The sequence below is a fragment of the Vigna radiata genome, unplaced genomic scaffold (assembly GCF_000741045.1).
Source record: "Vigna radiata var. radiata cultivar VC1973A unplaced genomic scaffold, Vradiata_ver6 scaffold_214, whole genome shotgun sequence".
Lineage (NCBI taxonomy): Eukaryota > Viridiplantae > Streptophyta > Magnoliopsida > Fabales > Fabaceae > Vigna > Vigna radiata.
Window position 1 is genome coordinate 398,044 of NW_014541782.1, and position 22,747 is coordinate 420,790.

Genomic DNA, 22,747 nt, shown 5'->3' on the forward strand with positions numbered 1-22,747 from the left:
TATATATATATATATATATATATATATATATATATATATATATATATATATATATATATATATATATATATATATATAAATTAAACAAGTTTGAAAGAGACTAAAAAGAAAATTAAAATATAATTGTAGATTATAATGGGTTAAATAAAAGAGTAAAATAGAATTATTGAAGATATTATGTTAATAAAAAACTAGTGTTCATATTGTTGGAACGTAATAGATTGATGGTAGCTGATGGAGAATGAAGAAATTCCATGGTGATGTTGCTCAAAGACACGAGAAACTTGTGATTCGTGATATGTTTGGAACTTTTGGAACAGCGGCGCGACCAGTGCGTGATATATTTGAGAAAGCTTTCTGGTTAGGGTTTCGAAATCTCTGATGATGAAGGTGTGAAGATGGTGGCTGGTAGTGAGCGTGGCGGCATGGCACAGTTCATTGCGATTGATCACTGCTTCTTTGAAATTCTCCTTGGAGATTGGTGTGGAGAAGGTTGGGTGAGATACTGGCATTTTTGCGATGGCGTGTGGAACTCACGAGGCAGTGGAGGATGTTTTGCTAGTCGTGGTGACGCAAGAGTGGTGGTGGTCTGGTGGCTAGGGTTTCTGTGTAAAGGGAAATTAGGGTTTCTGTAAGTAGGAGATAATGATGACATGTCAAGAGTGATTTGTCAAAACTGATTCTCAATTAGGTGTGTAACTGTCTACATCAACCAATATATTATCATGTAATTTACTAATTAGTGCTGTGGACATTTTGTCGTTAACGATTTAAACATCGTCAGCCAAAAAAATAAATTAAACATAAATTACAATATAAAAGAATACATTGAACATTTAAAAAAAATGAATCCAACATAACAAAAAATAACTTTTAATTGTGTACAAAATATAAATGTCTTTAACATGATAAATATGTTGGAGATTTAATATTAAAGATTTACAGTATCTTATTGAAAAAGTTAAAATGATAAAAGATGTCTAATATCTTTTATCATAATCAATTATGTCACAAATTATTATTAATAAATTTATCACATTTTTTAATAATCATATTAATATACATAAGAAAGTTTGTTGTCAATAAGCCTAATCCTCATTTGTTCGAACAATATTGTTTTTAGGGAAAAATGTTTCGTGTTCTGTACACAAAAATATATTAAGAAAAGAAAAGAAAAAGCAGCAGAAAAGTTCAGCTTATTGAAGTCTGGATGATTCCTTCTTATCTTCTTTTTTTTTTATTATTGAATTTTTAGAAAACCTACTTTTTCTGAATACCCAATTGATATATGCCATATTTACACTCAACCATCACACCCAAATTTCACTACTTTCCTTAAATTTAAGTCACACTCTTTTGAAACAATTGAAAAGGACTCAATGTTTTCTTATTGAATCATAGCATAACTTTTTAAGTTGTAAGGTTATATAAGCATAATTAATTTTCCATCAACTTTTACTTCAATTAAGATTAACAAATTTAAAAGAGAGTCACTCCTACTTTATTCATTTTATTAAAAAGACATATAGAAAACTAATAATCAACAAGTTGAGAGTTGAAGTGATTCCACACTGAAGAAAAAAGTTCAGAAAAAGGAAAAGAAAAAATGGAGAATGAAGAATAAGAAGAAAATGTTTGTTCTTTATAGAATATATGAAGGGAAACATAGCACCGTGAAAATTTTATTTCCATTTACAAATATTTTCTACTTTCTATTTCAAATGGAAAGTTTCAAATAATTATTATAAAACTGAATAATGCTTATATTTTTAAAAACATAAAAATAAAAATATAACAATAATAGTTTCTTATTTATTTATCCAGTTTACAATTTGTTTAAATTATATGATAATTTTATATAAAACACGATATAAAATATATGAAGTTTTTTAAAAAAAAGTTTTATAAATAATAGTCGTATATTTTATTTTTAAAAAGTCAAAACTATAAATGAATTTTCATTTAAACAGTTTTAATCTTATAAAAATCTTCGTTCAAAATCTTTTTAACTAAACTTTTCTAGCTTCTTTTTGAAATTTTAACTTCTCGTCTCATCGCTTTGAAGATCCAAGCACATTTTAGCATTCTTAGTGTGAAGAGCGACAAATCTATTTAATTATATTTGTCTATAAAATAAGTTTTATTTATGTTCTTTTCTTACGTCAATTCTAGATTTTGTTGTATGTGTTTTTAAAGGGTTTTCGTGTGGTCTTAGATAGTTTTATTTGATTCTTTATTTTATTTTTATCATAAGGGTGTGCTCAGATAATATTAATCTAAGATTTTATGTGTAGTTAAAGTTACATGAGAATTTTTATTTTATGGAGAGTCTCTGAGAGTTAGGGCTCTTCATCTAAGGAATAGGAATGATTAAAATATTTATGTACGTGAGTATCGTGAATAAAATCTGCTATGGGTAGTAAGCGAATATTTAAAATGGATATTTATGAAAAATGAGTAATGAATAATTTAATACTTACTTATAAACGGGTCATGGGTGAGTATCATACTATATGTAATACGAGTATCCGTTATTCATAAAAAATTAAAATTGAAATTTAATTTACATTTCATTAGGTTAAATTTAATTAAAATTTAAATTTAATTTACATTTCATTAGGTTAAATTTAATTATAATTTAAATTAAATTTATTTTTTATTAGGTTAAATTTAATAAAAATTAAAATGTAATTTCTATTTAGTTTAATTTAAATTATATTTTTTTATAATTTTATTTACATTTCATTTTAAAAATTTATAAATTATTAAGTTTTAAACATTCGCAAATATATATGGGTTAACAAATAAGATGGATTAGAAAAACCTTAAACAACTTAAAAAAGTTGTCAACCTAGGTTACTAGGCCTAAGTAAGTAAAATCCCGTGAAAATACTATAAATAACATTATTCACAAGGTAATATTATTTCATATTTATAGCATTTATTATTGTCTTACACATATACTTGATTTGAGCGTTGAAGTGTCTTTACAAACATTGCAAAGATCTTAACTGAATACATCTAAGATTTCACTAATGAATGGAAAAACATATCAGAGATTTTCTTATGCAAACTAGTTATAGAGGTATTTCGCCCCTACAAGAACATTTGATGCCTAACCCGTGGGGCCAAGGTATATTTCAAAAAAGGAAATCGATGTCCAACAGAAACAAGATGAAAACCGATAAGAAATTAAAGACTGAAGGACCATGTAATAGTTTAAGTAAGATGATTCTATTGTTGAAGTTGCAGAAAGAGTTGGTCGAGCTAAAGAAACATAATGTAGAAGAAATGGATGCCTTGAGAAAAGAGAATGTAAGGATGAAAAGAAAACTAAAAAAGGCTAAGTAGGGCAAGCTGACCCACATAAACACTGCATCTTGTCCTCGAGTCATTCTTGAAATAGTGAAGGAGAGTGATCGTAGCCCAAACCATCCAACACCCTCCCAAATCTTTTAGGATTTGTAGATAGATCATGAAGGCCCTTTTACCTAGAAATTGGAAATCCTTAACAATAGATTGATATGTGACGAAAACATTGATCTGGACTTACATATTGACATTTATGTCGCTTAGGTCACCTTGTACACCATAGACGATAATATCATGTGCAATGTGTTCCCTACCTCACTAAATGGGTGCAACCTTAAGTTGGTTCACCAGACTTCCCCTTTTCTCTATATATTGTTTAAACATGTTGGTAACACATTTCACCCACTACTAGTCGACCTCATCACCTCACCTCTACATTTCAGACTGGAGTTGTTAAAACAGACCACCACCCGACCCAGCCTATCACGAGTTGGCCACTTAGTGAGTCAACCCAACTCGACTAACTTATTAGTGAGCTCGAGAAATTTAAGCATGGACGACCCACCACGGATCGATGGGTTAAACACATTAGCTCATTTAATTAAAAAAATACAACTTTTTTTTCTTCAATCTAACACTTTTTTTTAATATGCAACCAAAACCCAAAAAGTCAAACCTATTGTGATTTTTTTTTTCTCATTTTAGACAATAAAAACCATTCATCTCAAAAACTAAATCATAATTCTAAATAATCTCAAAAGTCAATCCCAAATATTCATCTTAAAACATAAACTTTAGAATCCTTAGATTATACCTTACTAACTGAGGAAAAGAAAGTGACTAATGAGAGATAAAGGTAGAGAGTGAATGAAGTGTCATGGGTGTGGGCCTCTCTCCCCCAAAATTAAAAAAAAAAAGGTTTTCTTGTGTTTTTTGCTTAAGTTAAAAGTGAAATGGTGTTGTTTTCTTTAATATTTGGGTTGGTGAGCCAACACAACTCAACATGGGTTCGACTCGAGTCAACCAAGTTCTTAGTAAGCTCAATCCATTTTCGTTCATACTGAAATTTGCAATTTTTTTTAAACCCGGTTGAAACCCATCGTGGTTCCAGTTAGCTCACTAGTTTTAATCCATTTTGATAGGTCTATCGTCAACATATGACAGGAGAAAGGGAGTTGTTACAAGTCTGTATGGAATGATTCGATAAGATAACTCTTAATTTTCACAACCTAGATCCATAAGTGGCATTGCATCACATGGTGACGACCTTGCAGTTAGGACCATTTGCCAACAGCTTGTGCATAAAGGTTTATTGCCATTCTATATGAGTTGTAACAGAGGGCTCTAAAACTCATATAACTCAAAGAGTTGAAAGACTTTAGAAAAAATATTACAGCGAAATGAGGATCAGTTTAGAAGAGGTTATATGACCAAGAGATACATCAAAAGGGTGGACCTTTGATGCAAGGGCAAAGAAGTAACAAGTTTGCATGGTATACCTCATTGGATGTTGCAAGATCATGTGTGAGGAAAAGGCCCTCGACACAGACCTTTTAGGAACACCCATAAAGTTGCAGACCCTACCTAATGCGAATCTTAGTTGTTAATGTTGATATCACCACAACTTTGGACATACCATCCATTAGTGCCTAAGTCTCAAGGACAAGATCGAGGAGTTAATGCAAGTCGAACATCTTAAACACTTTTTTCGAAGGGAGGAAGCTGCAAGCTTTAAGAATGAGCCAAAAAGGTACAACACCCGAAGAGAAAGTTGCAAAGATCATGATCAAGTTGATCCCATGAGGGAGGCCCAAGCAGGATAGGAAGAAAGACGAATTAAGCCTAAGCCCTCATTCAAGGGCGTTATAAATATCATATCTTAAGGGGGGCCCTTATTGGCAGCACCAAAAAGGCACTTATGTATGGTATAATCGGTAAATGTAATGATAATACATACTACTAAGGAGGAGAATTCCTCCCATAACCTTCATCAACGTCAACTTTCAAGCCATAGAATATGACCTGATGGTCATAACTGTGGAAATTAAAAATTTCACAGTTAAGAAAACACTAGTAAGGCAGTTATGTAAACATTTTATACTGGAAAACCTTTAAAGAATTAGAACTTCTTGCAAAGAATGAGTTTTCAACGACTGAGCTAACTAAATCAAACCAAATAAAACCAGTTGTTTAGGATGAAACTATGCATTCGACCCCCATTGTTCTAGCTCTTAATGTAATTGTTGAGCTTAACTTATGTCAAGGAATTGAGTAAGTTGTTCAAGACTTAGATAGACATATCATGGGGAATCTAAGTGTATCTAAGTGTACTTCACTTAAAGAACACGAAAAGTAATATCCATCGCAAAGATTATCTTCAGACATGGAAATATATTTGGTCATGTTCGATAGAGGTCTACAATCATGAAGCAAGTTTTTGAGATTGAATTTCCATAAGATTTCTTAATAAAATTATAACTAATAGTAACATTGTTAAATATTTTTTATTTCTTTAATAAATATTATTATTATTATTATATTTATGATTTTAAATTTTTTCTGCATATTTATAACTAATTGCATAATCTTACCATTAGAAACTATACTATAAATTTGATATCATGTTTTAATAATTCTAAAAGTTTATTGTAACATAAAATGATCAAATCCTAAAACAATTTTTAATATATAAATTTATTTATAATATATTTGGTAACATCTCATTTAATAATGTAAACTATATATCTGATCATGCATAACAAATAGATAAGAAACATGCAAAACATTGATATAGTTATCCAGAGTAATAAATATACCAATAAAATATATGTACAAGGTCTAAAAAACTAATAAGTCTCTCAAAAGATAAAAACTACTATACAATATCTAGTTAAACCTAACATATCACTCGACAACATCATCGGTCTCTATCAATGACATATCAACACCTAACTCATCCTTTACTCATACCAACGGTGATCATTGCAAAAGAGAAAACATCATAGATAGAAAAGAAGATAAAGTCAGCTAGTTTAAAAAGAAAATATCATAAACAACTTCATATGTTGGTTCAATAATCATAACATTATATAACTCAAATATACATATAAGTAGTTGACTCTAGACTCAATTTATCTAAATACATGCTTTAACATAGGGTTTCACTGTAGATGTGCACCTATAATAATATGTATACTCTACAGAGTCATAAACATAGGAGTTATCACCTTACTACCCACGAGGTTAATTTTTCACACCTAAGACTAATAATCTAAAGTAAAGACTTCCTGTCATTCTCTCCTTTATCCTATTCTTCTCTTTATGAGTTGAATGGTTGGTAGTATATCACGATATCTACTTTCTGAACTCTCATATGTCTAAACATACACACTAAAAACACCACAACCAATTCCTCCTTGAATTGATTACAATCATTCTCAAATACCTTTACAAACCAAATATCACATTAACTTTCGCAAAACATCATTTAATCATCATAAACTACCAAATCACACATATAAATTAAGTGTTTAATTCTATGAGTCTTGCCCAGCGAGAGTATCTACTCGCTCATCGAATAAAGATTCGCTTAGTGACTAGATAACTCGCCTAGCGAGATCATCACTAGATGGCACATGCTTAAAAGGTCAAGAAATTTGCCCAACGAAAAAGGTATCGCTCATCCACTGTCAAGTTAACGAGTCTAAGATTTTAGTTTCGCCTAGTGAATACCAAGTCAATGGCTCTCTGACTTTGAGCTCGCTCAGCGACCATATTTTCACTTTATTGAAAACAAAGTCAATGATTCCCTTGACTTTGATTTTGTTCAGTGAGAATATACTTGCCTAACAAGTCTATAATTTTGTATAACACAAATTTTGTAGATTTATGTCTCGCAAGCCTCCACTATCGAGCCTAACATTAACCACATATGCTAAAACAACAAATCTTCTTATAATACACAATCCCATCGCATAATTTACTTCCAATACAATTTTAATCATTCAACACAGTAGGATTTAAATCATATTATCTCTGAAGACATATTCATTCCCCAATCTTAACTGAACAGGTCAAATTGTAGCAGATAACTCAATTACACATTCCCTCAACCATACAGGCATCAATTAAAACTTTCTTGTCACCTAAAATCAAAAGTGCTTCCCTTACTTGTCAGATGATCAAACGACTCTAAAGACCCTAAAATAGTTCCAACAACTTCAGAAACCCTATCTGCTCCTACAAACCATGTAAATTTGATCAGAGCATACTAGGACCGTTGATCAACAAGGAGTCTTATAAAAGACTTATATATGTGGAAAAACACATAATTTGAGAGAAAAAAACATAAATCAATTTATTGTTTTGCAGAAATTGATGAGATAAACTCGAAGATCTCACCTCAAAAATCACTCAGACAGTTTCTGGTCTTCAAATAGATAAAAAAAAAAAAATTAGAAAACTTGAAAAATGATAAGAAGTTCTTAAAGAGAATGCTAGAGAAAATAATGTGTTTTTAAATAATAAAACTCATTACTAAAAATTCTATTTATACTTTAAATTTTTAATTATTAAAATAATCAAATCTCATTATTTAAAATATTTATACAATTTCTAAATTCTTATATATTTCAATATATAAAGTTTATAATATATTTCAATATATTAGATAGTGTAGTTGGATTTAATTACTAATTTTTTAATTTAAATTCTCAAAAAAATTATAAAAAAATCTATAAAAATTATTTTAATTCGTTTGCTTTAAAACCGGCTTTTTCAGTAAATTTTTTTAGCTTTATTCAATTTTAAGACCCTAATATTTATAATAGATTACAATACATACATATATATATATATATATATATATATATATATATATATATATATAACTTACCATCACATATACATATTTCAAATTATTTTATTTGATCACTTAAAAAATATGTTTTCTTAGTTCATGTTTAATTTATCTTACCAAAACAATTATATATATGATTTCATTATATAGTCACTTATCGAAATATTTATCTAATGATGGGCTAAAAATATGCATATTTTAAACTTTCTAACAAGAAATTAAAAATTAAACTTGTTGAGATATTGGAATTTATTTATCTAATAATAGAATAAATTACTTGTTATGATAAGATTAAAAATTAGACAATTTCTTTTAATAATGACTATAATTAATACCTATTAATGCTAAATTTCATCTATAAATGGTATCTTGTAAGTTTTGTCATGCTACTCTGAAAAACGATTTTGAGTTGCCTTTTAACTTTAAAAATATATAAAATCAATTTATAATTCTGAAGTTTTAGTTTTCTGTATTTCAATTGTACAAATTGATTCCAATCACAATTAAGCGGTTTGGTTCTTATGTCACTTAAATTTTTAATAAATTTAAATATAACAATACAATTAAATAACAACCAATTGTAGAAATTGGAAATAATTAGTCAACTAAAAATTATTTTTATAGTTTAATTTTAATTTTAATTTACAAATTAATTATAATTTTTTATTAATAGTAGATATTATTTTATATTCAAATAATTTTTAATTTGTAAATTAGTATCTAAATTAATTGTTATTATTATTATTATAATTAATTATTCTTAATCTCTAAAGTTGATTATTATTTAACAATTTTTTTGTAGTGTATTAACACAGATGATTACTTAAAAAGTCTTGTACAATTGAAATGTCTAATAAATTTAGAGGAATATAATTAAAAAATATTAACTAAAGCATGCCACATTATCATTTTAATTATTTATAATTTTATTTTAAAATATTAAAATTCAAGTTAAATATAAAGATATTGAAAATGAAAGATAATGAAAATGATAGATTGAAAGTGATAAGAGTTTAAACAAATTCCCTTGGTTTTGTGAAAAGATTAATCGATATATATATATATATATATATATATATATATGAAATTTTATAATTTTATTTATTAAATAAATATTTTTTAAATTAAAATAATTATTTTATCAATTTTAATTTTTAAGTGGTTGGTTTTTTTTATTTTTATTTTTAAAGTTCTGATGTAAAAATGATATATATTTGTATGTTTTTAATATCAATGACAAAATTTGAAAACTATAATTTAATATAAAATAGAATTTTAAATAAGAATATATATTATTTTTATTCAAATACGTGTGTAACATGTATATGTTATACGAAACCAATTAATATCAATAAGACAAATTTTCTTCGAGGTAATAATTTTCTTATTTAGTTATATTATATTTATACTTACCAGAAAAAAATGGCAAACACAATGTTTGTGTTTATATTTGTAAAAATTAAAAGAATTATTAAATATTATAATAAAAGTATATATAAAAGGTAGAAGCAATTATTTTAAAAATATTTTCATTTATTTTCTCTTTACTTTATATTTTGAGATATTAATATCTTAACCCAAATTTTATTATTTTTAAAATAATTAATAATTAAAATGTAATATATATTATTTATCCTAATTTAATATAATTTACTTAGTATATTAGAGTCACTGAAATCGTAGTTTTTATTGGAAGGTAAGGTAGTAGAGTGTAGCCATTACCGTTACCCACTGCAGTGGTTATCGTGACAAAGCGACGTCATTGACTTCTCATCTCACTCACAAGCAATCCCCTTCTTTTTCTTTCACCTCTTTCTCTCTCTCTCTCTCTCTCTCTCTCTCTCTCTCTCTCTCTCTCTCTCTCTCTCCTTCTGCGATGGGTTGTGCTGGATCTTCACAATCCAAGCCTGATGGTGAGCCTCCCATTCCTTTGATTCCTCCGAAACCTCATTTTTGCATTCTCTTTTAGTTAAATCTTTGGGAATTTGATTATGGGTTGGTGTCAAAATCGGTTCTTTCTGGTTGTTGTTTATTGAGGTGCTGATATTTGCTAACGATCGTATCTGGGGGACTCTGTAAAATTGTAATTTCGAAGAGGAAGGAAACCAAGAGAGGTGCATGGGGTGAATGAATTACAAATCTGTTTTTTGGGTTTTGGACATTTTGCGACATTTTGTATTGAATAATGAAAATCCTACCTATTGAAACTGTTTCGAGCATTTCTTGTTTCATGCTTGATTTTCCAAGCGATTTTTGTCATAGGTTATTATACTTTTTAATCTGTTGGGTGACTTGGGAGTAAGAGTTAGGAATGGTGTGCCAAACTTATTAACACCCCATGGTGCCTTGATTTTGTTTTTAATTTCAAGTCTTTTGTTTGGTACGAGTTTGGGCGAGTATTGGCAAAATTTATTCTGAGTGAAATTGATTCTGAAGTGATGTGGTTCATGCTTGGCTGCTTTTTGTTCTAAAATCTAGGTAGTTGTAAAATTCGGTGTAAACTATTTTTGATTCAACTCAAATTGCTAAAGTTGCTTTAACTCACTCAATTTTCAACCTAGAATCAGTGGGTTTCTCATTTAGCATCACATCAAAGGTGATGAAAGTCCATGGTCACTTCAAAGAAGAAGCGGCTCTGTGTAGCTTCTGTTTTTCTGAGTGTGAGAACATACTCTCAATTTCTCAGTGTGGAAATCACATTACTTGTTTTTGTCAGCATGATTCTGGATAAGTCAACATGAAACCAAGAACACTTGGTATCCTTCTCTTATTTGTAGTTTCAGAAACATTAGTCTCTAATGAGGTCAGTCCGTGTGAGTTTTTTTTTTTTTTTTCTTTTATTGAATTGAGTTTGAAATAGTTGGTTCTGAAATGGACCCTACTGCTGTTGGGTTTAGTTTAGATCGTTGAGGTTTTGACTAAATTTCAGTAGTTTGGTGTAAACATGTGAAAGTTCTCGAGTGAAGCGAGTTTATAAGCTTGTTGCTGTACGAATTTTAGAAAACAAAGAACATTTAATTTATGACAGAATACTGATGGATTTATTTTCTAGAATTATGTGTGATTTTATTGGTGATGCCAGCTGAGTATCCTGGTTTTTAGTAAGGCCTATTCCCTCATTACCCACTTTCACCTGACCCCAATGGTAAGTTGTGTGGTCTAAACTTTCTGATAGTCTTACCTCAAATTTGTTCTGTATTGGTGGTGCTGATCTGATATCATACAGGGGAAAATATCCTTTGTAAAGATAGCTTAAATTTTAACCACAAAACGAATGCATAGAATAAGGTGCTGCAGCACATTACTATCTTCTATTTTGCTTCATCTCATAGTATAAGTGTTCTTGTTGTGTTGCTAATCTGAATTCTTGATATTCATTATTTCAAATGCATGTGGTTAGATTTTTCATTTCTTACATCCTCCAGTGTTAAACTATCCTTGTAATGGCCTGTTCCTGATGACACTGATTAGATTTTAAGTTTATTACACCAATATACCATTTGCAGTGAAAAAGATCCGGAAGCCTAAGCCATGGAAGCATCCTCAGCCAATAACGAAGACTCAGCTAACACAATTACGTGATGAGTTTTGGGACACAGCTCCTCACTATGGTGGCCGGAAAGGTATTATTACAAAACGATAAATAACCATATTTAGAATGTTTAAAGGCCTACTGCAGATTAAATTGGCTTTAGAGGAATAGTAGTTTAAGTGGAAGTGATTTCTTTAAAATGAATCAGCTCACCTCCCATAGTTTGCTGCTGTTTGCCAATTTCTTTATTTTTATTAGTGTTTTGAGTGGTTAAAATTAGTTATTTATTGCTTTGCAATATTTCCTTATTCTCCTCTAACACGGTTATATTCTAAGAAACTATCATTATAGCCATGATGTTGTACAACAAGTTTTGTAATTATTGAAGATGTAAATTGACAATAACCAAAGTTTGTTATTTGTAATCCCAAACTAAACTGGTTCTTCCATTAGTTCATATTGAAATTTTTTAAAATGTTGTTTGCGGAGAGTATGTATTATTGTTTGTTCACATGTGGATGCAATAACTTGCAATGAGATTGAAGTGTTTATCAGGAAAAAGTTGGACATTGAAACTTTAACATGAAGGGAGTTGATGGCTGGCCTGAGGCAGTAGAGATTGAACATCGTAGGTTGATAAATATGCAATACTTCATGTTGGGTTAGAACAGCTTTCCAATAATTTCTTTGTGGCTGTTTTTCTCTTTAAGGGGGAACCATTATTCTCTTGGCAATTTGTGGAGAGGGAGGGAGAGAGAGAGAGAGAAGATTGGATGATCCTTTGAACTTTGTATTCTTGTTATCTTATTGCATATCATAAGCAAAAGGTTTTATCCATTCTTACATCTATTAAATATGATGCCTCAGATATAGAATTTTTTTTTCTAAGTTGCACTTTGATTCTCAATGTAGCTGTAGGCTTAGGTTTCCAAAGCATATGGGTAATGATGATATTCTCCATGTAAAGACAGAAAGTGGATTTTTAATTTTTGTCTTGCTATTACATTATTGGTTAAAGCTAATTTTGGAAAGAAGGATGATATGGTTACAATTTACAATAAGGAAGAAATGGAAAATGTCGTGATTTTATAAGAATCATGTTTGGTTGTTGGTGCTTATCTGTTATATTTAACACTGCTTTCTGTCGTGCTTTATATATAGAAAATTGGACAGACAAGAAACACGTGAATGAAAGCATATTAATTACAATTGGTTTAGATGATTGGTTGACTTGATATTTGAGTATTATTGCCAAAGGAATCCAATGCATTCAGTTGTACCAATTTCTGAAAAAATGGTAGTGTCGTAAGTTATTATGTTTAACAAATGCCACTAAAATATAATACTTGTCCTTATTATAAGATCAGATTCTATAGGTTTACACAACATTTTATAATCACTCTTTATTTCATTTTTGCCTTAATTACATTCTTAATTGAAGTGCATATATATTTTTCTGCTTGCTACTAGAGATTTGGGATGCTCTTCGAGCTGCTGCTGAGGCTGATCTAACTTTAGCACAAGCAATTGTGGATAGTGCTGGGGTAATTGTCCAAAGTTCTGATTTGACAGTATGTTATGATGAAAGAGGTAATTGTTTCATGTTGCATTCCATTATCTAGAAAGAGAAAGGAACATTAAAATTATGGAAGATACAATGTTTTTTTGGTTTCTGTAATCTGAATCAGTCTTGAAAACTCAGTATCTTTTGTTTAATTTTGAAATCATTATATGGCTAATGAAATCAGAAATGAAGTTGAAAAGCATCTAAAGAACTTTTATGCCATGAACTAGTGGGCTTCTTGCAGCACTGTCACACTTTTTCCCTTAATTATCCAACTGTGGTCCTCATTTAGTTGAATCATGTGACACCCACCTTTTTTTTGGATTATGGTGGAAAGCTCTCTAAACCCCACCATGTCTTTTCTCAACTCAACTACCCTATTACATAAATAAGTACTATCACTCTTACAACAAAAACCTTTATGATGATGATATGTTTTATTTCATTATTCATCTATCACCACAGAAAACACAGTTGGTGTCGGTAAGATCTATTTGCAGACTTCAAACATGTATTTGAAGGATATGTACAAGGAAATTCAGTACAGAAAGTTAAAAATAGCTTAGCTTGAAGACACCATGATGATGAAAACAAAATTCTTGAAAATGTTTAGCAGACTTTGTCCATGAAAATCAAACCAGAATTTGAGCAGTCTCACCTTGTGTTTGTTATTATGGGGCTAGAATATCATGTTCATCTTGATCTGATCCTTTGCATTGAACACATTTTTTGCAGGAGCAAAGTATGAGCTGCCCAAGTACGTATTGAGTGAGCCAACTAACCTGATTCGGGACAGTTAATAACAGAGTATAAATAGAAAGATTTATGGGAAAGAGATTGTAAATCTTGGTGTATATGGTTATCTCATTGATTTGGTAACTTGCATAGGGTAGCAACTCTTTTTCCTTTCTGTTATGTTTCCTCAATCAATTAAACAAAAAAAAAATGTTTGTTCTGTATCGGATGATCGAATCCCTCTTCTTTGGTAAATACAAACTCCTATTTCCGAAATATCTCATTCAACACTTCCATATATTTTTGTAAATTTTACATTTCTGAATTAAATTTTACATTTCTGAATACTCATTACAGGGTTCTTTCGTTTAATTTGAAATTTTGTTATAACAAAAGATATATACAAATTGAGGATTTTTTACTTTTTTTAATTTAGACTTGACCTTTCGTGAGAAGTGAAAATGGTATAAAATAAACTAAACTTGCAATCACCCTTATTTGAAACTTCAGGTTATTGGGATAAGATTGATTTTGTTGAGATAATACATTATAAAAAATTTCTTAAAAGAATCACTCTTATTTGAAGATACTCTCAAACATTTCTCTCTTTATTTTCAATTATGTTAACAATACGGAAAGATATTTATTATATCTTAGGTTATGCCTTTACGTAGTGTAAATTTTACCTCGAAGAAATTGGAATTTAGGTTAAGCAACTTAACTATTTATTGATTATGTTCAACCTCTTTGTTAATTAGTAATAACAATAAAGTGATTTCAATTTCATATCTTATGTAGAAAGTGATTTCATTAGCTTTTCTTTCAATTTTATATTTGTTTGAAAATATGATAACAAATTTGAAAATTAAAGACTTGCTTGATATATCTCTATGGTTATTGAAAGGAACGATGGGAAGACTAGAAAGATATTCTGTGTGATAAACTAGTTTAGCAAGTCAATTTTTTGAAGTGTGCATACAAGGACAATGTTTTTTATTGATATTTCTTTATGATTTTGCATATTGCTGTAAAAATTATTATACAAATGATATATATATATATATATATATATATATATATATATATATATATATATATATATATATATATTCTAAAATGTTTGTTTTATATCTGTACTAAAATTTAAATTGAAATTTTCTCTGGAGCCACAAGTTGAGACGTTTATAAACCAACTATACTCTTGAAAAATAATAAAAGGAAATCCTTTAACATTACATTATGCAATTTTCTTTCTTACTGCCATCAAGTGTTTGTTACTAAAATTGTAAACACTATATACATACTTATTTTTTAGCAGGTTAAATATATTTTTAATTTTTAATAAAAAATTAAAATTCATTCATAAACTCAATTACATTAGATTTTTCGTTTTACATATTAAATACATTTCATGTTACATATGTCAAAAAAATTTAATATAAATTAAAAAAATTATGTTATTTTTTAAAATTTAAAAATCAAAATATATGAAAAATTCAAACAAGGCCGAATGTCAATTCTATATATCAGTAAAATCATATTTAATCCTTAACTAAATGTTATTTTACTAAATTCATGAATCAGCTATTTTAATAAATTCATGAGATAAATTACCTGTTCATGTGCAACTTAACTAAATGAAAAAATAAGTCATAATCCGGCTTTCCTAATTACTATCATTGTGGTTTTACATTCATTCACATTCAAATCTTCAAATTCTATTGTTATTGTACTGGGTTAAAAACAAAACATTAGTTAGATTTCACATTTCCTGCCTCCAGTAAACGAAAGTAGTTAAATAAAATGATGCTATGAAAATCGTATTTTACAGAGTTTCATTTAACCTAAGTTTAGATAGAACCTCAAGCAACCCAAACCATTAGTTGCCAAAAACAGTCCCATTCAGTGTCCGGACCTGAACGTTAACTACATATTCTCAGGGAACAATAGTGCTTTTCTAACAAATGCGTGCGCCAGGTGAACAATTACACGTCAAGCTTACAGTGAAATCATTCCTGCATCGAAATTACAAACCAGAACTACGTATGATGCAATATCCTCACATCATAAAGGAACTGCATTGATGAATGATCCTTTCAGAAGATCATCTCTTCTGAACAACTGTCAAGTTCTTAAACTTTCTTGAAAAAAGAAAATAGATTGCCCTGTTTGGGATCCTTGTTTCCTGCTTTCTTGTTTCCTCCTTTTCCATTATTAGCATGTGAATTGGCTGGCGGTTTCTTAGTTACTGGAGCACTGGAATTGCAAAGAATAAAGTTAGTCATGATCACCAAGTTTAACCTCATTAAAATGTTATTGCTGGCCAGAGAGAACAACCATTTGGTAAGCATGCACAGTGAATTCCCAGTAAAAAATTACACTGCCCATTTGATTCCTGTAAACGAGTCAGTATTTTTTTTTCTATTGTTTGTTTTAAAAGGATATTGGGTGGAATATGATATGTCTATCTTCTAAGGATCAACGTCCAACAAACAAGCATAAACCTTGAAATGCTTACAGGTCACAATAGATTTTTGTCGGACAGTCCTGGTAATATTTTGCGTTAGCCTTAAAAGAACAAGCTACGTATAAATCAATATTTTTTCTGTAAAAAGGCGATGAAGCAGTTGAAAATTACTTAGCTAGTCGCAAAGTAAACATAGGGGTCTCCCTTTATGCTTCATTGGACACGATAACAGGTGTCATTTTAGCCATCGAAATATAGGCGGATTCCAGTCATTCATTTCAAATGAGTGAAGCATAAGGAAGATTAGCACAAACCTGTTGGCAGCATTGGTTTTACTATCAGTATTCTTTGTTGTAACCTTGTCAGGTTTCTTCACTTCTGTCTCCTCCCCTTCCCAGACAACTTCAACTACTGAAGAGATGAAAACAACATTAACAGTTAAATACGAACATGCAGCAGAAAAGAAATTTATGGTCAATGAAATTCACCAAGCATGTTGATATGAATCACCCTCAAATCATGCCAGTACAGAGAAAAGTTGAAGTTCAAAACTGAAGTTTCAAAGTAATCTATTATAGTTGTCATACATAAGCTTGTATGGTATATGGAAATAAAGACGGCACCGAGTAAAAGAATAGATTTCCAAATGGGAGTACCTTCTCTCCCTCGTTCATCAATCCTGGTTTTCATCACTTTTCTCCTCTTAGGAGAACAAGGAGCGGCATTGTTTACACTATCCTTATTTACACGAGCTTCTGGAGCACCACTCTGCAACTTCTCAGAAGATGGTTTCCCTGTATTTGTGCACTTGCTGATAGCTGATACATTATCTCCCAATGGCAGGTGAGCCTTTTGGTCCGTTTCTCTCTCTTCCTTAACCCTTGATTTATTTTCTTCCTGTGAATCAAAATTCAAATTGGTTTTCTCTGATGTGTTTTTGTCATCTTGTCTAGAATCTTGAGATGATTGTTTATTTGGGAAATCAGGTGAAGCTAAATTGACAACATCATCTTCATCTTCATCTGAGAAATCAAAGACAACCCTTCTTTTTCTGTTGGATGACCTTCTCACGGAGACACTTTGATTATCATCAATACCACTGTCACACTCTTCCTCACAAGCAGTTTGTGCATTTTCAGTAGATACTGAAAGAGGCAATAAATATATTGGAAAACATTGTTAGGTTAATTTGCATTAACCAGGAGAAAAATGAAATTCTAAAACAAAGCATATGTAATAAACTGCATTAGAAACCAACCAGCAGGATTTGAAACTGTGTTATTATTTTCTACTGATGGCGTGCAAGGCTTGGGTTTTGCTGATGCACCGCCCCAAAAGCTTGCTAATGAACCTCTAGCAACAGAACCACTTTTATCAGCTGGTACTTTCTTTTTGCCTGTGGGCAAGGGAAGGGCCTTTTCTTTCTCTGCTATAGGTTTGTTGATGTTATCAAGAGCTACAGTATTCCCTATACCATTGCTTTCACTCTTGACTTCTTTAATCACATTCTGCGGTTTGGCATCAACTTTGTCAATAGAATCATGTGCTATAGTTTTAGGAGATTTCTGAACTGTGTTACTCTTTCTTGGTCCCTCACCTACTGCAGATTTTGATTGTGGTGCTGCAGAAACTACTGTTGAGCCGTCTACCTTCCGTGTTACAAAAAAATTGGAGATCCCACAGAACCTGCAAAGTAAACTAGTTAGCCACAAAAAAACCCACAAACATAATCTCTATCCAGTAATAAAAACATTACATTTCATTCATGACTAGTATAGTGATGCATGCAGGACTCATATGAAGGGATAACTATTTCCATTGACTACATTAGTGACCATTGAAAAGATTAAATATTGCAGTTAACATAAAAGTGTTATAACACTAAAAAAGGACCTGCCTGCAGGTTGAGATCTTGGAACAGGCTAGCTTATTTCACATCAACGTAAAAGAATTGAAGATGGCAAAATCAAATCACCCCCTTTTACCTAATAAAAAGTCACCATATTTTAATGCCAAAGACTCTCAAATTTGAATACCAAATTGGAACCACTTGAAACAAAAACCTTTACGCCAAATTTCAAAGCAACTTCTTCCCCACTTTTACTGAGATAACAAAATCCAAGACATAGAGAAAAAATGAACAAGGAAAGGGCAGGGAGTCTTCTTATCAACCAGAACATTCAAATAATCAATGGAAAGACTTCCTATCTCTCTTTATAAGCCTAAACTTTTATAGTAGTTCCTGAAAAGGTTTTTTCTTGATAATGTATACATAATAAATAATATCAAGGATGCTGACTTGCTGAGTACTTTCTATCAAGATTTTCACATAAACCTTTATAAAACAGTTTCTAGTCTCAAATCAGGTGAACAGATACAGAAATACGAGTGGCACCAAATCTCTTGTACAATTTTCATGTATAAACAGACTAATTAACAAAGAAAGTATTCCAACTAATATCAAGGCTTGCTTGTTTGAATTTTTTCCAAGGAGTGTCTAAACCTCCATTTTGCTGCCCTTTCTGTTTCAGTAACAAAAATTGTATTTCTTAACAGATTTTATATTGTACCTTTACTGACCCATTAATCTGAGAGTAACGACTTATCATTTAAAAGATGATAATTTGTTAGACCTCTTATAAGTAAGCATTGTATGAGGAGAAACCAGTTTTAGTAAGCATTGTATGAGGAGAAACCAGTTTTAATGTTCTGCAGGGTCTGGAGAAAGTAGGACAGATATTATAATCATTATTGTTAGTCTTTTTTAATTAGGTTGACAGTTTTAATGTTGGTTCGAGGGCAAACAAAACTGTTTTTTAGGAAGTTATGTTGACAGAGAATAGGGAAAAGGGGGAAGGAAAAAGGGTATCAAGAACTAGAAAGGAATCAGGGAAGGGAGAGAACCAAGCTCTCGGAAACTTGGTATTAGTGTGTATTGTGAAAGTGTGTTTTGTGTTGTTCTGGGTGTTATGTAATTCTGGTATTATACCTATTCCAGTGAATTAAATTCAGTACATTACTTCTATACCAGTTGGTTTCTATCATAATTTTGATCCATTAACATACCTATTTGATGTTTTAAACACTATTACTATACGGCATACACAATTTGTTCAAATTGACCCAGAAATAACTCCAAAAGAACACATCTTCATGTCGCAATGCACATAAACATATGTAGAAGATTAAAGGAACTGAAATAAATAACTAACTCCAGACAGTTTAAAACTTTCACAATGTACACTTTCCATCACTCGACAAATTACATAGATATTCGGAAGTAATGGAAACTACCTATAGTCCCTCAAACAATTGTCAACAGAGGAAGGCTGCTTAAAGAGCTCCTCTGCTTGAACAAATTCAGCATTCCGAAGCATAGCTGGGTCCTTTGGAATGCTAGCTTGCACACTATATACCTGAACTGAGCAATCCCCATCAAATTCTTGTTGTGCTTCTGCATAAAAAGTAGGAAGCAGTTTCATGCTACCCCTATTATTTCTGTATGTAAGCAACTTCATATCAAAGAACTGCTGGCAAAAATTTTGGAAACCCATTGAATAACAATTTTTCTCAAAATCTAAAACTGAAATGCACACATCATACAGAAAGTGAAACTTCCTGGTTAGGCAGTCTTCCAACATAAAAAACTGTTCATACATGATAGCTGAGTAAGCAAAACACATATTTGAGCATGTCCAAGTTTCAGACAAGATAATTACAAAACACGATTGAATACAGGTTTTGTAAAATGAGATACTAAATGAGAACTGCGACTTCACTTGAAAAATAGTCATCTTCCATTTCTTTGTTATAAACTTAGCAACGAATGCTGGATACTGATTCTGTTAGACAGGAGAGTGAACTGCCCAACAGACTTTACAAGTAAATAGTAGAAGAAAGAACGAGATTACTGGGAAATCCAATGTGAAAGGAGCGTGCTCCTTTGGGTACACTTGTGTACATTCTTTTGCTTGCTCTATACACTTTTTTCTCATAATTTGTTCTTGGGAAAACTTATTTCCTTTTCTGAATATAGATCCTAGTAACAGTTTCCTTTAAATTGGGTAAATAAGCACAAACCAAACAGTGACAGAACTACGAACAAAAACTAGATTTTTTCTGGGTTTCCCACAGTTATGTTTTTTGGAGGAAAGTTTGTTCGGAGCAAGAGCAATTACTACTCTAGATCGCCCAATTTCTAATTATTAGTCTTACTTTCACCCAAAACAAACCCCCAAAGTACCTGCAAGCTTTGGCCCAGTAACAAGCCTTATGCCGTAGTTAGGATCCTTGCTCTTTAACCAACCAGACAAAGCATACACCACCTCCAACCCACCCTCATGCTTTTGTACAAACTCCTGAAGGACCCTATACATACAACAAAGTTTGCAACAATTCAAAAACCATAACATAAAACAAAAAACTAAACAGCAATTCCTAAAGCTTTTGACCAATTTCTTTTTCAACAAAACGCTACCTCTTCGCTTCATTGGCCGATACCATATAATTGCGACTCAACCACTGGTACGAAACCTAAAGAGAAAACAACGACGTACGAGAGCAATTACTTGGCATGGAAAGACAGAAGTTTGGGGGAATTCGACCAAAACTGTCCTAAATTCAAGTGCGGAGAGAACAGAAAAAGACAGCAGTCCAAAATAAAAGTAACAAAAAAACAGAATCGTTTGTAGGATGTTACTTGAGTGTGAGAAAGAGATAGAGACAGAGAGAGAAGTATACCACTTGAAGTTTATCGGAGACGAGAGATTCGATCTCGTGAATGAAGGTTGGGGTTTTGGTCTGCGCCATTGGAAGTGAAAAATGAGAAAATCAGAGTTAGGGGTTTTCGTTTTTATTTCCCCCGTTTTGTTTTCCCGCCAATGTATGCATATCATCCACTTCTTTAATCCACTGTTCTGAGAGAGATCTCACAAATCACGAAATCTGTGAGAGAGATCCCTTAACTCTAGTAAGTTATTATTTATAAAACCAACTTAAATTTAGTAACAAAATAATTAATTTAATTTCTAAAATTATATAATAACCTTAAGTTAGTTCTTAAATATAATAAGTTAAAATTCTTAAAAGTAATTTTTATTTTAATATCCGTCCTTCGTCTTAGATAAATTTACATGTTATTTAATTTTTGTTCAATAAGAAGTAGAGGAAGATAAAAAGTAAATTTCATTTTATCGATGAGATAAAAGGAAATATATATTATATATATTTAATTCAACAAATATGTTAAATAATACTGTCTAACAATACTTATTCAATATTATTAATAGTTAAATAATATTTTAATATATTATATTCATATATTAATGAAAACTAAATCTTAATTGTTAAATTATGTTATAATATTCTTTAATTCTTTAATACTATATAGATAAAATATTACATTATTATTATTATATTAATTTGACATATAAGCAATAAATGATTATATTTAATGATATTATTTTATATCATCTTAGTATTATTTGATGATTATTGCATAAATATAAGTTCCAAAATTCTTATAAATGCATATTATTTTATTAGGAAATACACAATTTTTTTTACTCTTTTTTTAACTCAAAAATTCAAACTCTATGGCTGAATTGAGTATCAAAATCCTTACAAACGTTGTTTATCAGCAGTTATCAAATCCATTAAAATCTTATCACCTATTCAAAAACCCACTCAAAATCGTCATTAACACACATAAATAGAAATTAATTTAATTATTCTAATTTATCAATTTTAAAAGCTAATTTAAATGGCCGGGACCAGATTCACTCTAAGTTTATGGGTTTCGTTCAGGATAATTTGAGTGTTGCTCTCTACACCTTCCCAAGTGGGACCTGTACTCCCCATTAACTTAATTTATTTCAAAAATATTCTACATCTCCCCACTATTTTCTTTATTCCAAAAATACCCTACACCTCCGCACTATCCTTAACAATCTTTCACTTTCTCTCTCTACATTAATGGAGCATTCACGTAGTTCAGATTTGAATTTGTAACATACTACAAAATATAAAATTCAGAGGAAACTTTAATATTAATACTTCTACCATTTCCATTTTATAAAATTAAAAGTTAGATGCAAATACAAAATAATAAACATAATAATATTAATAGTAAATAATGATATATTATTATTATTATTATTATTATATACTAACTTTATAATGACGAAAGAATTAAATAAATTCTAAATCTTTAACAAATAACTTTTTTTATATTTTAAGTATTTAATAATATTTTTATATTATTTATCTAATAAATTAAAT

At 30.3% G+C, this 22,747-nt stretch overlaps 2 protein-coding genes across 3 annotated transcripts; one reads left to right on the top strand and one right to left on the bottom strand.

Moving 5' to 3' along the window:
- The first annotated feature begins 9,873 nt into the window (after nucleotides 1-9,873).
- Nucleotides 9,874-14,297, top strand: LOC106778147 (ubiquitin domain-containing protein 1). Of its 2 annotated transcripts, none has more exons than XM_014666065.2 (4): nucleotides 9,874-10,083; nucleotides 11,650-11,793; nucleotides 13,173-13,292; nucleotides 14,002-14,297. In XM_014666065.2, the coding sequence occupies exons 1-4, from the start codon at nucleotides 10,047-10,049 to the stop codon at nucleotides 14,064-14,066; spliced, it is 366 nt and encodes a 121-aa protein (XP_014521551.1). In that variant the 5' UTR covers nucleotides 9,874-10,046; the 3' UTR covers nucleotides 14,067-14,297. The 2 variants fall into 2 exon arrangements, with proteins under 2 accessions (XP_014521551.1, XP_014521552.1); XM_014666066.2 differs by having other exon boundaries at nucleotides 9,877-10,083; nucleotides 11,677-11,793.
- A 1,471-nt stretch (nucleotides 14,298-15,768) lies between these two features.
- On the bottom strand, nucleotides 15,769-21,396 carry LOC106778130. Its single transcript, XM_014666045.2, has 8 exons — nucleotides 21,209-21,396; nucleotides 20,946-21,001; nucleotides 20,712-20,836; nucleotides 19,763-19,922; nucleotides 17,727-18,154; nucleotides 17,125-17,613; nucleotides 16,783-16,879; nucleotides 15,769-16,257 (listed from the first exon to the last, which is right to left on the bottom strand). Exons 1-8 carry the CDS (start codon nucleotides 21,275-21,277, stop codon nucleotides 16,134-16,136), a joined length of 1,548 nt encoding a protein of 515 aa, XP_014521531.1. The 5' UTR covers nucleotides 21,278-21,396; the 3' UTR covers nucleotides 15,769-16,133.
- Between the last annotated feature and the right edge of the window lie 1,351 nt (nucleotides 21,397-22,747).

Excerpts from the sequence above, each read along its gene's own strand:
- LOC106778147 (XM_014666065.2), top strand. The coding sequence starts at position 10,047 with ATGGGTTGTGCTGGATCTTCACAATCCAAGCCTGATG. Across the intron at positions 10,084-11,649 it reads TTCACAATCCAAGCCTGATG|TTTATTACACCAATATACCA; the intron begins GTGAGCCTCCCA and ends TTAGATTTTAAG. Across the intron at positions 13,293-14,001 it reads AGTATGTTATGATGAAAGAG|GAGCAAAGTATGAGCTGCCC; the intron begins GTAATTGTTTCA and ends CATTTTTTGCAG.
- LOC106778130 (XM_014666045.2), bottom strand. The coding sequence starts at position 21,277 with ATGGCGCAGACCAAAACCCCAACCTTCATTCACGAGATCGAATCTCTC. Across the intron at positions 21,002-21,208 it reads TCTCCGATAAACTTCAAGTG|GTTTCGTACCAGTGGTTGAG; the intron begins GTATACTTCTCT and ends TTTTCTCTTTAG. Across the intron at positions 19,923-20,711 it reads TACTGGGCCAAAGCTTGCAG|AAGCACAACAAGAATTTGAT; the intron begins GTACTTTGGGGG and ends CTTTTTATGCAG.